General features: G+C 45.7%; 1 protein-coding gene and 1 long non-coding RNA gene across 2 annotated transcripts; both read right to left on the bottom strand.

Moving 5' to 3' along the window:
- Window positions 1–571: 571 nt before the first annotated feature.
- LOC135806927 (uncharacterized) lies at window positions 572–3,181 on the bottom strand. Its single transcript, XR_010551349.1, has 2 exons — window positions 2,627–3,181; window positions 572–1,134 (listed from the first exon to the last, which is right to left on the bottom strand). It is a non-coding gene; the product is annotated as an uncharacterized LOC135806927 (long non-coding RNA).
- Window positions 3,182–6,980: 3,799 nt separating this feature from the next.
- LOC135821579 (uncharacterized) lies at window positions 6,981–15,951 on the bottom strand. Its single transcript, XM_065334580.1, has 3 exons — window positions 13,863–15,951; window positions 12,400–12,480; window positions 6,981–8,597 (listed from the first exon to the last, which is right to left on the bottom strand). The coding sequence occupies exons 1-3, from the start codon at window positions 15,395–15,397 to the stop codon at window positions 7,376–7,378; spliced, it is 2,838 nt and encodes a 945-aa protein (XP_065190652.1). The 5' UTR covers window positions 15,398–15,951; the 3' UTR covers window positions 6,981–7,375.
- Window positions 15,952–16,569: the final 618 nt, after the last annotated feature.

Below are 16,569 nucleotides of genomic sequence, written 5' to 3'. Positions count from 1 at the left end.
GATGGATCAAAGTATGAGCGCTCCTTGTGGATTCGATTATATATTATAGGTGAGTTGTTCAAGAAATCAGTGTCTTCTTTCTGTCTCTGCCCTCACGCTCAGCACAATATCAGCCTCTATATCCATGACAGCTCGCACCTCCCGTAAACTGCATGACTTAGATATATTTTCGCCCTCCGTGGTGATTGAAGACCCATGGAAGAATTTATTATGTTCAGAATGATGTCCTATTAAATAAAATAATTCTAGGGAATTGTCATAGGGTATTTTTGGAAGGATGGAGACAGAGAGAGAGCACTGTTTGAAGTGTTTGTCTCACTGTAATTACTCCAGATTATTGAATGTTGTATGATCTACTCTATATTTTCCACAATGGTTTTTCCTGATTTGCGGGATCTCTTCTTTTGCTGTTTGCGTGTTTACAGGAAGTGGCTGTCTGGTGTAACTGCACCAGATCCTGGGGAAATTAAGTCAGATGCAGAGGCAGGGTCGTCCAGTGATGCAACACTGCCGTTCTGTGAGCAGCGTTACCGCTAATACCCCCGGCAAAAACACAAAAAAGACAAACACGTGAAAAGACTACAGTATTGACCGTTCTGCTAATAAATGCATGACTGCTCCGACAGTCGATAATCGAAACACAGAGCACCAGCATGATGTTTTCATATTGGGAACCACACAACAGCTCAATTCTCAAGCCCAAAAATTGATGAATACAAATACAGAGCGACGCAACAAGAGATCATCCGGCAAACAAACACACCTGGGTCTAATGCACTGAATAGTCCTGAAATACGCAGGCCAGACAAAGCAGTGCAAGCACATAATGTTACAAGGTACATGCATTGCAGAACAAAGTGTAACCAAAGATACACAGGGTTATAGCTGTACACTTGTGCACGTGCTCGCTCAGCCCAGGAACACACGCTCATGATGATAGAAACAATCCGGGGGAAACACGCTAACACCGAAGTAAGCATCAACACGTAAATAGTGCAGCTCTGAAAAAATTACATTGACATGTACATTGGTGTGTCGAGTAGTGTCAGGCTTGAATAATCATCCAACCAAGACTTCATCAGGTCCCAGACGCTGAGATCGCACGCCGAATGTGAAGTGCATCTAGCCTTGAACCTGTCCCACAAGGCACACATATATGGCAAAATGACATCCACTCTGACTATTTCCAGAGGCCAATCATGACAGAACACAGAAATGAAACCACGGGCTCAACCAAGTAAACGCAAAGGAAGTTAGTCAAAATAATCCATGCAGTGCTCTTTTAATTGCAGCGCTGATTGCAGTGTTGCGTCATAGCCCGATACCCGCTGAGCACAGACACAACTCCATTCGTCAGGGGCAAGACATACTCTTTTGGAATAAAGTCATAAAGTACAGCGTTCCAATGACATTACGGACACCTCGTGCAAATGCATGGTCTGTTCATCTGGCCGACTCGGCCACGCATGAGAGTGTGTGCATGTACGTCAGGCGAAATTACTGGTCAGTCGGCGTCACGCATTTTTCACAAAAATTTGCCTTTCACCTGCTGGGAGAGTATGCGTGTACTCGAGTCTCATCCTGAGCACATTTTTTCTTCTTTTTTTCAGCTCCAGTATAGCTGTATTTTTCATTGCAAAGCCGTCCTCGATTGTTGTGTTCGTTGTTCAAACGAAGTGGACATTCAATCATGAAGGCAGAGGACATAGGAGCCTGATTGGAGTTTCTCGTGGCATAGGACGCCCACACAGAGACACTTTGGGATTTTCTGAATATAAAATACCGTACGCACGATGCTGAGATCAATTTGTGCGATATCAAATTGTTTGTGATCTACCACATCGAGCAGAACGGGATCCAAACACAAGCTTACCGACGGTTAGGTTGCCGACCTGACTGGACAAATGATCCCTGGCTTCACCAGACGCCAGACGTCGGACACCATGTCCTTTGCCGCGACGTCCATCTCCAAAAAGAACTCCATCTTCGTCGTGAAAAGGCTTGAAATACTCAATATTCAACCGAGATTCGCGGTCTCACCCTTTCTCAGATCGAATCATTTTTTGTTGTAGCAGTTGCAGGGCAGATCCCCGCCACTACTTCAACAGAAGATGGCTCCAAAGCATGCCTGGAACAAGCCATATCGAGGTTGCAAGCCACCCCTCTCAGCACTTTTTTTGAAGAAATTCGAAATTTCAATGGTGGAAGATATACTATGAAGAGAATTTCAAAAAGTATATTTCGCGGAGCGATCGCTCAACCTACGTCATTCAAACTTTGCAGGATGGTTCAGACGTACATGCTAGGCAAGGAACCACAGAAGATGATATCATAGCTGACACACAGAGTCACACACACAGCAGATTCGTGTGCACAGATACTAAATTAGTGGACGTCGTCATCTTCTTCCCGCTGATCTCAAATGTACGATGACGTGCTATTTCGCCTGACGACATGCGCGCGCGCAACACACACCATGTATTCGGTGCGTATGGTGTACCAGTTGCGGGACAATGAAGATGGAATCATTATCATGATGTTACATGTACATCTACAGTGTATGTTTGAGTGTAAAGTAAATTTTATTTTCTTGCACATTTCTTCGACACAACTAATAATTACTTACTTCACATGTTCGCATTTCTCATAATCGATCCACCTGCACTCCGTATCAGTCGAGGAAAAATTCTCCCAGATATACACTAGTCACCACAGCCATGTGATGACATTGGGATGGGCCCCAAGCACGATTGCACTCTCTAGTTACAATAAATTTGGCCAGATTATCTGTGAAGACAAAATGCAATGCATAGCGGCAATCGATGGATGAAGAGAGAGTTTGTAAATACCTATATCTTTCCACTTGTTCAGGAGCTTACCTTTTGGAGTTCACATCGTTTACACAATCTCTCATGCTGTCTTGCACCTTGGTTTTGTTGACCATGGATACGCCATCCCAGAAAACATTCTACAGGAGCTACTAATGCAGAGCGTTTTTCACGCTCGATCTCGGCGATCTACCTTGTCACGCCAATAAAATCCTCCGTGACACTGGCTACAGTCACAAGAGACGTCTCGGTAAGGTAATGAGCACGACAACATCGTCGAGATCAAGGACAAAGAGAAAACAAAACACTCACTGAAAACAGCAAAGAAGAAACGAAGAAATGTACACGATTCCTATATGTTGCCACTGACAACTGGTTCGGTGGAGACCACGCTACTTTTGTTTGTCCCCAGTGGGATCGTTGCTATGCGTATCGAAGGAACTGTGACGTCATCACTTAACAGCCCCATAGGCCTCCGCGGAATATGCTCGTATTTTTACCGATAATTCCTTTGAGCATTGCTCAAAATTTCGACCGATTATTCCCGTAATTCCACCGATAATTCTCACAATAATGCTTTTTTTCTTCCCTTTTTTTGCAGATACCGTACCGCGTACGGGTTTTTTTGCCACTTGTACGGGCAAAAAATCACGGTTCGCGTGAATTATGCATGAAACTCGGCTGGAAGCTTTTTTTTCTTTCTTTTTGAAATACCGGGCGATCAACTTATTATTATTATTATTATTATTATTAAAATTTTGATAGGGCAATCCCCACAGGCCTAAGGCCTTCTTACAGGGTACCCTAAATGTGCCAATACAAGGTAACGGAAGCGAGAAACTTACTTCAGGATCACAAGCTTTTTGGTACAAATCAGGGTGTTAAAAATGGAAAAAAATGAAAAAAGGGGGGCATTGCTCAAATTTTACCGATTATTCCACAAAAATTGCCAATAATCCCCGTTTTAAAAATCACACCGATAATTCCCGAAATTATGCCGGCACATTCCGCGGAGGCCTACCAGCTGACTGGTTGTTATGCATGAGCATGCATTGATTTTGCATGGTTCACGTGCAGAAAACTAGTAGTTGCCGCGATCCAAGTGCAGCTAACACAACAGCCGTGCCAATCTTCATAATCTTGGGCTTCCTGGAAGTGGAAAGAATATCCGGGAGAGGAAGAGAATGAGGTGACCATGATCATGATGATAGCCAGGACACTGTACAGTCATGTACAGTGTGTATATCCAGCAGAGCTGTGGCTTGGCAAAGGCCCAAACGCGTCCTGCTCCAGCGATTTTATTATTTTTTCTAGATCGCAGCGTTTTGCTGTGTAATCTTGAGAATATCACAAGTGGATTCATGAAGCCCCTGCTAATCATGAATTATTATTTGAGCAAGTCAACGTGACGAAAAGTTTCAATTCTTGATACTCAAGTCGCACTGCGCGCTTTGGACGAGATCGCGGCTCAACTTACGAATGATACCGTATTATCTCTAATATAAGCACGGTCCTTTATTTTTTCAATGTTCCTCCGCCCCGTGCTATTAATGGAGACGTTCCTTTATTGGAGACTGTTCCATTATTATTTCAACCTCATTTCAGAGGCATGTTGCCATGCCAAATTCATGTCAGATATGCACATTTCAGGGGGTTTTCGCCGGTACAGATAATGAATTTACACAGTGTGCTTATAATGGAGACTGAGCACTTTATTTTTTGAATGCCGTCCCAAGGTGTTCTATTATTGGAGACGTGCTATTATTGGAGACTGTGCTTATAATTAGAGATAATACGGTAACAATCCAAGGAACACGAAAAAATGCCGTTTAGCGTGAAACTCGGAGTAAAGCGGGATTCACAGAAGCTTTTTTGCGATGCGACACGCGATGCGACGCAATCTGCGACGGACGCGTGCGATGCGAACTCGCGAAATACCATTCACAGAAGAAGTCAGTGATGCGACAACATTTTGCTGATTTGGCTACGTCACCATGATATTCGCGCGGTTTGATACAACTAATTACTTGTACAAATTTATAGGCAACTCTTGAACCTTTGTACAACTTTGCTGTAGAAAAGGTCAAAATCGTACTCCAAATCGCTTGTCACATCGCATCGCATCGCAAAAGTTGAGCCAAGCTCAACTTCTGCGATGGCCTTCGATCGATGGCCCAGTTGCGGCAGTTGCGTGGGGTGCGACATGGCTACGATTTGGGGTTTTCCCGGTTTCGCGCCTGTCGCATCGCGTGTCGCATCGCAAAAAAGATTCTGTGAATCCCGCTTAAGAACAACATTTAATAGAAACTTGTTCCATTTTGTCCACACTGCCACATGATATCACTCGACTTTCCCCAAATCGGCCGGCCGAAAAATTCGCCGAAAACGAGACTTATCGAAAAATCGCTAAGCCTTTCGCCGATTTTGGAGGGTTCCTTTGAGAATCGCCAAAAATCTACCAAATGTTGTTGCAAAGTGTGTTTACGAACGAATGATGTTGCTGCAAGTATGACCACGGCTCAAGCTCTCTACTTCAGTACTTGTAGTACTAGTGCGTTGAGGTCGTGTTACTAGTGTCCTTTGACCTCCTCTCAAACAAGCATTAGCCATTAGGAAAATCGTTACTTGTAAAATCCCCAAATCGGCCGGCCGAAAATTCGCCGAACACGAGAGACTTATCAAAAAATCGTTGAGCTCTTCGCCGATTTTGGAGGGTTTCCTTGAGAATCGCCGAAAATCTACCAAATCTTCCTGTGTCTCACCAATTTTGAAGCCAACATGCCAACAATTCTTTTAGCCGATTAGGCGAGACCAAAATAAAATCGAGATTCCCGGGCAGGACCCATGTGAAATTGGTGCGGGCGGGCGAATTTTATTTTCTATTTTTTTCCTATGTATGTACATGACTATATGTGTGCATACCATGTTGAACTTTTTTTACCGCATTTTCCGGTAATTTTTATTCAATTTTTTTACAGACAACAGGTACGCAGTTTTCCCCGTTCAGTTTTTCTATATTTCGGCCAACGATGTCCCTGATCTGTTTCATCAGGGAGTCGTAGAAGCTCGGGTTTGTGTGACTCCACGTCACAGATCTACTCACACGATCAGTACTGTACATGTACAGTCATGTATGAACTGTTCAAAAAAAAAAATGGCTTTGGCTCGATTTTGGTGCGGGAGGGCCCGGGAATCTCTATTTTTTTTGGTCTCGCCTTATATTCCAATTTTGCAGCCGATTCTCGAACAGTCAGCTGATTTTGCAGCCGAATCTGATGTATTTTTGAGCTCTAATAGCGAAAAAGCCGACAAGGCGAATAAAACGGGCCGATTTGGGGAAAGCCAAGTGTGAAGATTAATGATGAGCAGAGAAGCAGTGTGTAAAAGGTGTGTATCAGAGGTCAGAGCATCTGTGGAAACCGTCTTGTGAACACTCAGTAGGATCTTTTCAGTCTCAGTGTCTTCTCCTTGGCCCGGTGCCGGTGGTAACTCATAATACTTGATAGAGCTGAGGAACACCCCCCCCCCCCCCCCCCCCCCCTCCGCCCTCTCCAAAATAACGCTGAGTAGTTGCACAATGATTATGTATAAAAACCGGCATTTGCTTCTGGGAAGAAGGATTCACAAAAAGAACACCATTAAATCATGAATTATCCATGGCTCACTGATATAACCGCACATATGGACAGTAGCTATTGCCCCTACTAACACTAATGCTATGGATTAAAAGAGAAGTAACGCATCAACATTACGAACAGCTCTACGATGAAAAACACAACCGGAAGCTTTTGGACATGTTGTCCGCCAGGCTACCACCATGTCGATCTCTATACCCTGTATTGGTGGCCAATGCAGCGCCTAATGGCAATGGTGCTCAAAGGAGTATGTTACATCTCTATACCCTGTATTGGTGGCCAATGCAGCATCGAATGGCAATGGTGCTCAAAGGAGTATGTTACATGTATCTCACAACCACGTGCCTAGCTGACATGGTACAAAACCTCGTCAGCTGCATCTATGTTCCCCTCGCTCCCAGTATAGATACCAGATAGGACACAGGAAAGGGAAGCAGATCACCACATGGTCAATAGGCCAGTATAGTGGTTATCATGAGGACGTGAGGCAATACGCAGCCTCGTCAATACAGCCATGTCTCGTTCAAAAGTCGCAGAATTTTTTTGATAGCGATGAGCAGTTGTTTTTGCTGGCTTAATCTTCCAAAAAGCACTTTAATGTTAGCAGGACACTAGATGCAGCACAAAGACTACAGTGACTATAGACGACTCTGATTGGGATAAACTTCCACAATAATCCTGACTATGTAAGAAAAAGAAGACAACTTTTCTGATAAACTATTCAATACAGTGCACCTATCCACACGCGCTTACGAGCAGAAAGATACATACATGAGGATCGGTCCATTTCTGATAAACTATTCAATACACTGCACCAATTTATTGTGGTACACATCCACTTACAAGCAGAAAGGTAGATACATGATCATAGTGGTCATAGTTAGATGGGCTGTAACTGAATACGTTTGGCGCTCATGATATAATTGTGTTGGCTGTCTGCTTCACCTTGAAGCTCATCTTGTCCATACTTTTCAGGTGAAGCATTGCTTGTTGCCAGCCAAGGCTGCGGGTATCCGCTGCTATATAGACATCAAAGCAGGCCGTGGTGATTGCAGGATGTCTCGCATTGATTCGGAGCATGGAACTGGAATGGTCCACAATCTCCGTGTCTCTGAATAGCAGCTTGGAGCGCCTTGAAAACTTTACCTTAGAATCATGTTTCAGTGGATTGGCTTGTTGAGATGGTGACATCTTGTGTAGATTGGGCGAAGCAGGATTTGAGCTAGTTGGTAGTTGATAGTGAGATCTGACTGCGACTTGTGGCTCTCTGGTGCACCACTCCTGGACCTTAGCATGTGGGATTTCCTCATAGAGTGTTCGTAGGTCTTCCATGGAACGTGAAATTTGCCGATCAAACGTGAACACGGTGTTGGTCTCCTGGCTCTTCTCCATTCCCACTACTGTCGGTACCCGGTCAGAGCCGGTTGGTACATTTGTATCAAATTTAGACTGTGGTCTGTGCTGAGAAGCCATTGGCGGTACGGGTAGCATCGAGGTGTGGCTCGGAGCCGTTGAAGCTTTCCTCATGGCAACGTGTTTCCTGAACTTTTCCCTGCGAGGTGATACAGGTAACATGGCAGGGAGTGACCCTCTAGATTGGACCTTCAGCTTCTTGGGTGACTTGTCTTGTGGTGGTATTTCCATATAGCCTTCATCGTCAAGCTGACTGTCCAAATTTCTGCGGGCTATTGCTGCCGAATCATTGCTGCTGTTACTGCCACTGTTTTCATCGATTGGTACAGTTCGAAATGTCCGCTGCCTATTTGCCACTGGTGCGTTGACAACCATGGGTGCCGAAGCAGCTCGGGGCTTGCGTAAGAGCAGTCCATCAGTAACACCATCCTCACTGTGGTCCCTAGACGACAGCATTGGAGCTGCAATGCCATTCTGGCCAGCTTTTGGCTTCTGCACACATCGGTATGGCGGTGATACTGGTTGTTCTGCTGGTCCTTGAGGTTCATCCAGATGGAATGGCTGCATGACTTCGTAACACTCCTCATCCTGCATACCATCATCTGCCTCTGGTGAGGTTGCATCACAGAGATCCAGCATACTCTGGCGATTTGCTCTCTCTACAACGTGGATGTATCTTGTGTGACTTCCAGGTGTCAGTGCAGAACTAGAGGTTGAGTACCTGAATTGCATAATCAACAAAATTACAGTGAAGCGAACCATGTCTTCTCTATTTTTCAGTATGGCACTTGTCTTTCATTTTTCATCCTTCCTCCAACCCATGCTGGTATTTGAGATGTGCCTTTGTAGGAGGCTGTGCTGTTCTTTTGCTCCGCTGTAAAGCTGGGAATTTTCGGTGGTGTAATATTTTCGGTATTTCCCAAAATCAAAGGCTCGGTAACGCGAAACTTTGGTAAACCAGTTTCCATACTGCAGTCGTCATGCATGTACTTCCTCCGGAAACAAAAACTTCATGACTTTTTGACATGACTTTTCAAGGAGTTACTGTGCTCAACAAAAGTGTTCTATTGGAAGAGAAACACTTCAACACATTCAATCGACATATCTACAATATCTACAGAATCGATTAGTGGGAGTAGAGTCTCAGTCTGGGTCGCCATCGCTCGACTCATCACCGCTGAAGCCATTCCAAGTGGCAGGTCGATCGACGCGATGTCGTATGTCACGGAGAAGCTTCTCCGCGTCCCTGATCGTCTTCGCTGTTACCTGAATGCCTTCTCCAACATCTCGGCGGAGACCACGGTAGCGCTGCAGCACTAGTACTCATTACCGCCTCCGCTCTCGCTCGAGGATGCCCCGGAATAACAAACACAGGCAATGCCAAACATATCATTCCGAGGGATATCATAGTCGTACCAGCACTTCCCGACTGCCGCAATCAGATCTTGCCTTCCTCCTTTGTGACCAAGGACACATCGTCGATGCTGCTGGAAAAGGCGAGGTCATCCATGTTGCGGTCTGGGCTCTGCAGTGGCTGAACGACTTCTATTTTGAACTTGCTCATCTTGCTCTGCTGCGCGAATTGACGATTGTCACATCTCTGCGTTTTGGAGCTTTGACATCTTGCCGACCTGTTCGCATGCAGACAGGTGTTTCGGGGATGGCAAAGATTTCAAAACACTAGCTGCTATTGCTATTCATTTTCCAATTTTCTTGCTCCTCGTTTCCATTGTCCTGCCCTGTCAAGTTCTAAACTAAAAAATAGCTACGACGAGCAGTGAGCGCAGTGCTTTTCTTCCCATTGGGCCTGATGGACGAAAAATGAAAAAAAACATGTTCGCTTTGCGTTATTTGCAGCGTCGACACCCTTGCTCTGCGACGACTGTCGGCTCTCCAAAATCGAAGTTTATCAGGGAAAGAAAACTACAAATCTCAAGCCTTCTTCACCATCATCATCATCATCATCATCATCATCATCATCATCATCATCATCATCAATGTAGAAAGAGCCGCTTTCACACCTCTCGTGTTCTCTGTGCATGGTGGTTGTGGGAGGCTGTGCAATGTGTTCCTCAAGAGACTGTGCCAGATGCAGGCCGAGTCATCGGGATCTCACTATTCCCAGGTCATTGGTTTACTCCGCTGTCGGCTGTCTTTTGCTTTGCTGCGTGCTGCTGTGTTGTGCATACGTGGGGCTCGGTCACGGTACCACCATCCGGCGAGATGTTTTCATGATGTCTCGATTGCCGTGGCCGAGTCAGGTCTAGTTTGGTAAGTATCGTGCTGTGTCCTGACTGTGCATGCTGGATTGGTATGGCGCTTACCCTTTTGTTGCTGTTTTGTTGCTTTCATGCCTTTAAGCATGTAATTGTGTTCAATTGTTGTATTTCATGGAAAAACGATCTTTGCGTTGGATTCATTTAAACTATTATTTGTGTAGGGTTCCACTCCTTCATCTTGGGAAATTGTGTTTTGTTTGCCCAAAGAAGTGGCTTAATCATCATCAAAAAAAAAAAAAAATCATCATCATCATCATCATCAACAAGGACTCCGAAATTCATGAACCAGTTTTCAGGCATTCTCTTCAAATGGAGTACAAGCAACCAGAACCAATGAAACATAGGGTGTACCGAAGTTACCGAGAATAGAACTCCACCGAAATTTTCCAGTTTTACAGTATCACATATCCCTGGTTTTGAGTGAAATTTTGTGCACTTCTTGTACCAAACCTAATGGTAAGTCATTTTGTTCAAGATAAATGTTCGAAAATTGTAACATGGAAATTGTGGGCACAAGTTATGCGATCGAGTCCACCAACAAAACCAGATTTTGAACAGTCAGATGTGCACAATCTAGCACAAGACTGAGAAGGAGTACTGAGACATTCCACGGCATGAAAGTCAGCTGATAGCGCTAACCAACGGCCTTCCAACCTGGAAGGTTCATGGATATTAGTGCTAATTCCAAAGAGGGGAAGGTGACAATTTAGTGTGGCGGCTTGATTGGAGACATGCCTTTAGTAGAGACTTTACTGATGATAGAGAACATAGTATATCGGGACCATGGGCGTATCACGGTCCTAAAAAGTGGTGCGACCAAACGGAAGCAAGAAGAAAGAGGGGGTCCGGGCCGGAGACACTTCCAGGGGGAAAAATTAAAATTTAGGCTCATGACGGTTATTTGGGGGCATCACATTCACGTTAGGACAGTTTCCACACTGGATACCATAGAATCCCGCGGATAAGCCCATGGGCTTATCTGTTTCATAAGGACATTTCGGTGGGCTTATACAAGAACATGGGCTTATACGCGGACATGGGCTTATACGCTGACACCAACATTGTGCTATTGAAAAGTACCAAGGAAGTGAGAAATACATTGCTTAAAGCCACTGTGCAAATAAAAACAACCAATGATTGTGTTGAAATGTACAAAAAAACCTACATTTACATGGTACAACCAAGAGTCCATAATTTATGGACTCTTGGTACGACTTAGGCCCATGGGCTTGTATTACGAAGCCTTGTGATGTTCGAACTTTCCCTGGGCTTATGCGCGGGCATGGGCTTATACGCGGGTGGGCTTATACGCGGGTGGGCTTATCCGCGGGATTCTACGGTATAAACACAAATGGTACAACCATGGTTGCACCACTCAGGAGGCATCCTTCAGGTCATGGCAAGTACCACCTTCATGAGTGAAACAAGACCACTGAGCCTGGTGCAGAAAAGAACATGATCTGTGTGTATGCAAAAACAGTCCCCCCCCCCCCCTCTCTCCCCCCTCCCCCCCCCCCCCCCTCCCTCCGACAAGTCTGAATAAGCGAGGTCTTACTACGGGAACCCCAGGTGAACCTTAGTTTTCTTGGAGGCATTGAATTATTCCCTTGTGTACTGATTCGTTTTTCTTACATGACACATGATTGTTGACGGGGCCATGGCCATTAGGCAGTCTTCCTTCCGCGGGCATACTCAGGCCATCAGGACGGTTTGACGTTATTTTGGAAATAATTCGACCATTCGACCTTTGACCTTCCCTAATAATTATGTTGCTTCGTGCTGTGTAAGAAATCAAATCAAGCACGCTCTGTATGCCATGACGGTTGAATCTTGCCCTTGCCTCCAGCCCTCGGGCCTACGGCCCTTGGGCTACAGACTCGGGCAAGATTCAGCCATCATGACCTCAGTCCTGAGCGTGCTTGATTACATACGTATGAAGCAGACATTCAGGGTACAAACCACAGGGATGATTTATGCCCGATTTTCCGAGAAAAAGAATGGGGGTTTGTTCCCGAAAATAAGGTGTATGTTACACATATGCCTCATTATGCAGAGAATGACTTGGGTTACAGTACCCAAACCCAGCTTGGTGAAGAAGACATAGAGGGTACAGGGAGAGAAGGGAAGAGGAAGCACAAAGAAGGTCGGACAGTTGATAAGATGGGGTTGCAGGTGGCAGCTGTGCCAGTGAGGTGAGTAGAGTATACGGTCACTTGGAAAGTAAGTAACCTTGCACAGACTTACATAGCTTTTGCCGGGGCACAGTTGCGCGTGACGGACGCCACCACTGGGTACAGGCAAACCGATGCTGGTGACACTGGTTTCCTATGGAGAGAAAAAGAAGAAGAATCATAGTCCAAAATTCCATACTTAAGCTTCATTTTGAAGAAGAGGTTGGTGCGACTTCGGCGATAATTGGGGACTTGTGTGTCGCTCCCTACGTGGGAGCTTGCGCTATTCCTGCCGACTTGAATTCTCACTTGACTGACTCACGACTGCCATCCAGAGCACACGACAAGTCCATCGAACCTTCCACTCGGCAAACCTGCAAGAAAGCATCACTCCCTGCTCAATACACAGTGTTTCAGGGAATTCACCCCGGAGTGATGCTTTCTGGCAGGTTTGCCGAGTGGAAGGTTCGATGGACTTCTCGTGTGCTCTGGATGGCAGTCGTTAGTCAGTCAAGTGAGAATTCAAGTCGGCAGGAACAGCGCAAGCACCCACGTAGGGAGCAACACACAATTCCCCAGCTTCATTTTGTAAAGAGAAAAGGACCTATAAGTTACTAGTTATGACTAACAGTCCACCAAGGTAACGAAATAATATAGAGTCAGATAGTGCAACAACAAGGTACCAAACTGACAAGGATATTGAGACATTCGACGACCTGACATCTAGTTGCAACACACACACTACGGATCTACGCATCTACACATCTACGAAGCTGTTAGTCTTAACTAGTAACTTATGGTCCTTTTTTCTTTACATATTACTATTGGCGCAACATAATTATTACTATTGGCTCAACATCCGAGTTTTTCTAGCTTCATTTTGATCATCAATATACTGTATGCCTCTAAAATATCAGCGAGCTTTAATATCAGTCTCCGTGAGCCAAAATCCATTTTGGCCACATTAAATTTCAGCCTGTGCAGCTCCTTCCTGTGTCTACTATATGGTATCATGCAAAACAAGTTTTAGGCCCCAAAGTGTCAAACCAAACAGCAAAAATTTAATTCCCGTAGCTATGCAAAAGACGTTACTTCATTAACGTCTGGCGCTAGTCATGGTCCACAATGCTTTATATGCACCGAATATTTGTTGAGTTACAAATTTTACAGTACCCGGTCCCCGGCTTCACCCTACAAACGTGATGATGAAAGAGATTCCTGAAACACTGAATTGTCATTTTCCGCCAGATTTACCCTAAACATAACAATTTTATTTTTGTTCCACTGCCCTACTGCTGGTCATGCCACATTCATGGATGCAGCTAAGCATAACTATCATCCGGAATAATCCAGCAGCAGATGCAGAACTCGTGGGGGTTGGGGGGGGGGGGAGAAGTCCTGCACGAAATCCAGTGATCTAGTAGATCTTCATCAGAATCAGCCTCCTCTGCCACCTCTGCCACTGCAGTGCCCTGAACGGTGAGTACAGCATACTAGTAGCTGTACCACAGATGACCGAAACTACCATGGACTTACATGAGCACTGGCAACAATCTCAGCTTCTTCCAGATGTTATGAGAGTTTCCACGTGCGATTTCATCGTCACTTTCCACATCAGCCAGGGTTGTTTTGCCAACACTCAGAGACAAGGCCATCATGCTGACCTTGCTCTTGTCACTGGCAAAGCAACAGTCAGCGTGTTCCTGTAGGACTGTGTGGAGGATGCGATGTCGGTGCAGGCACTTTGCCAACGTTTCTCCCAGGTACTCATCTAGTATTAGAAGCTGCCGATACAGTGCATCATCCTTCCCTCCCAGCTCTTTCCAAGCCTTCCAGGACAGAAAAGACTCAGGCATGCTTGCAGCAAACAGCGATGCGAGATCAGTGGCTGTTGATATGAAGTCAGCATGCTTGGACTTCAGAGAGATGAAGCTGGATTCACCGGCTGGCTTTTCTCCTCCCATAGCAATGGCTAGCAAGCTGTCAATAGCGTAGCAAATATTGACAGGGTATGGTTCACAGCTAGTGTGGAAGTAATGCTCAACTGACGCCTTCTCAGCAAACTGCTTGACCCATTCCTCTCGCTGCCATGCAGTGTTCTCATCTCCAAGTAGATCATTCTTTGTGGATACAAGTATGGTCGGTGTATCCCTGTGCCATGCAACATCCTGCATGAGCTGTAACACGAATTCTTCTTGGCGTCGAAAGCTAGCGTTGTCATGAGTGGCATTTAGCACAATGATTTGGGCACCAACACTGGCTGTTCCATTTTTTAGCATTTCCACTACCGTTTCAGGGGCCGCTCTCTCGCTTAGTAATGGAGTTTGGCAAGTTTCATTTGGAAGAGTACGCTGGTTCAGTGCAACAGGAGAAATACTCGTAGGTTGATTTTCCAATGTCCTACAGCCTGTGAATCCAACAGGCTTTGGTTTCTTCATTGGTTTTGGCTTGGCACCTGGCTGGGGCTGACCAACTACCTCATTAGTACAAGCTTTGGGAGATCTTTGTGTCTGACCTTCCTTGGCTTGTCCAGCTGCTGCTCTTCCAGTCAGCACTGAGGCCGACTTGGCAGGATGTTCTCTCGTTGTGGTTTGTTCAATAATGTGCAGCTTGACAAATCTACGCACAGGTGACTTGGCCTTCCTGGGTGAGGACTTGCTTGGTTTGATGATCACCGGCCGTTCCGTACACCCATGATACATGTACGAGTGCCCATTGGCAACAAACTCTGTCAAACGTCGTTGATCCGCTGTGGACGAACTGTTACTTGACAGGTCACCATTAATCTCTGAGTGGGACGAGACCGACTGCGGCGAGTCGAGTGTCAGAACGGTGTTGATAAACGTCGAACGTCCAACCCTGCCGGAGGTTTGTACTGGCTCGCTACTCGGTGCGGAACACGAGTCGCTCAAATAACTGCCGGCCTTATCGCTGGTGACAGCTCCCGTCGGACTAGCAGCGCCACCCGACCAGGAGGAATCCATACCCACGACATTGACAACCAGAGTTTCCTTCTGGTCTCCATTTCCATATTTCTGCGTAACGTCTGACTTTCTCCCCGACGCCATCATGCTGGTTGTGGCGAACGGAAGGCAACAAACTGCGACAAGCCAGATCAGAAAAGCACAAGAATTTTACTGGATCGAGGCGATAAGTACTTGGTCGTGTTTACCTGCTCTCGTCTGGGTGCCATTCAAGAGCAAGCCACTTGGCACGATGATGCTCAAGCATAGAATAGCATACATTAGAAATCAAGGTAGAGAAGTGACTCATCGACGAGTTTTTAGGGTCGACCGGTCTTGATGAGAGGAGCACTGCGGAGGTCCTCTGATTGTTGCTAGCGTAAGCTTCTCTGGGCTGCTGGATTACGTCGCTCTGCGGCACGGGCAGGATTTTGAGATGTCAAACCAGGCGCAGTGTCCGTGTTTCATTGAGTTTAGTAGGCAACTGTACCTCTCACTATGGTCATGCAGATCTGCAAGTACAAGACAAGTTGATTCGATCGAAGTCGCCTTTTTCAGGAAGAGCCGGAGGCTGCGATACAACACGGAAAACGAAAATAGATTCGGAACTGGCAGCGTGGAACCGTTCAGGATTCTATGACAGACGCGCGGCGCATCGAGAGGGGCACAATTTTGATTGCGAACATAATCATTCAAGTAACTATTACTTCAGTTGATGCAGCTAGTCATGAAGATCTACATAATCATTGTCAACATGGTGTACGAGCCACTTCAAGAATAAGCAGGCCTGTCACGTGTCCTGTATTACTAATACTACAGGTAGTCGTATAGAATAAGCAGGCCTGTGTCCTGTATTAGTATTACTATTAATACTAATACTACTAGTAGTACTAGTAGTATTACTACTGAAAGGATGCCTGTAGCGGATCCTATGGACTAGCAAGAGTATTAAACTATTATTATGGGAGCTTATTATACTCTTGCTAGTACTTGTAATGGAGTCTGACGTTATACCGTAAAAGCCCGTGTATAGGCCCCCGGGCGTATAGAATAGCAGCCTCGATTTCCTGGGTGTAGACAAGGGCACGGGCGTTATTTTGGAACCGGGCGTATACTTGGAATAGGGATAGCAGTAAGTATTGGGTGTCAGTACCTGTACATGTACTGGTGTTTCCGGCATACCTGGGCGTATACATGGGCATGGGCGCTATTTTGAAACAAAAGTGTTGTCTTCCCCTGACTGGGCGTGTACACGGAGGGTGGGCGTTATTTCGAGTGGG

This window comes from Sycon ciliatum, chromosome 1 (genome assembly GCF_964019385.1).
Source record: "Sycon ciliatum chromosome 1, ocSycCili1.1, whole genome shotgun sequence".
Classification (NCBI taxonomy): Eukaryota; Metazoa; Porifera; class Calcarea; order Leucosolenida; family Sycettidae; genus Sycon; species Sycon ciliatum.
The sequence above is the reverse complement of the archived record's forward strand: the minus strand, read 5'-3'. Positions and strand labels throughout refer to the sequence as shown.

Coding starts and splice junctions, on each gene's coding strand:
- LOC135821579 (XM_065334580.1), bottom strand. CDS start 15,397: ATGATGGCGTCGGGGAGAAAGTCAGACGTTACGCAGAAATATGGAAAT. Junction 12,481..13,862: donor AGATTGTTGCCAGTGCTCAT/GTAAGTCCATGG, acceptor TTCTCTCCATAG/GAAACCAGTGTCACCAGCAT. Junction 8,598..12,399: donor TGTGCCCCGGCAAAAGCTAT/GTAAGTCTGTGC, acceptor TATGCAATTCAG/GTACTCAACCTCTAGTTCTG.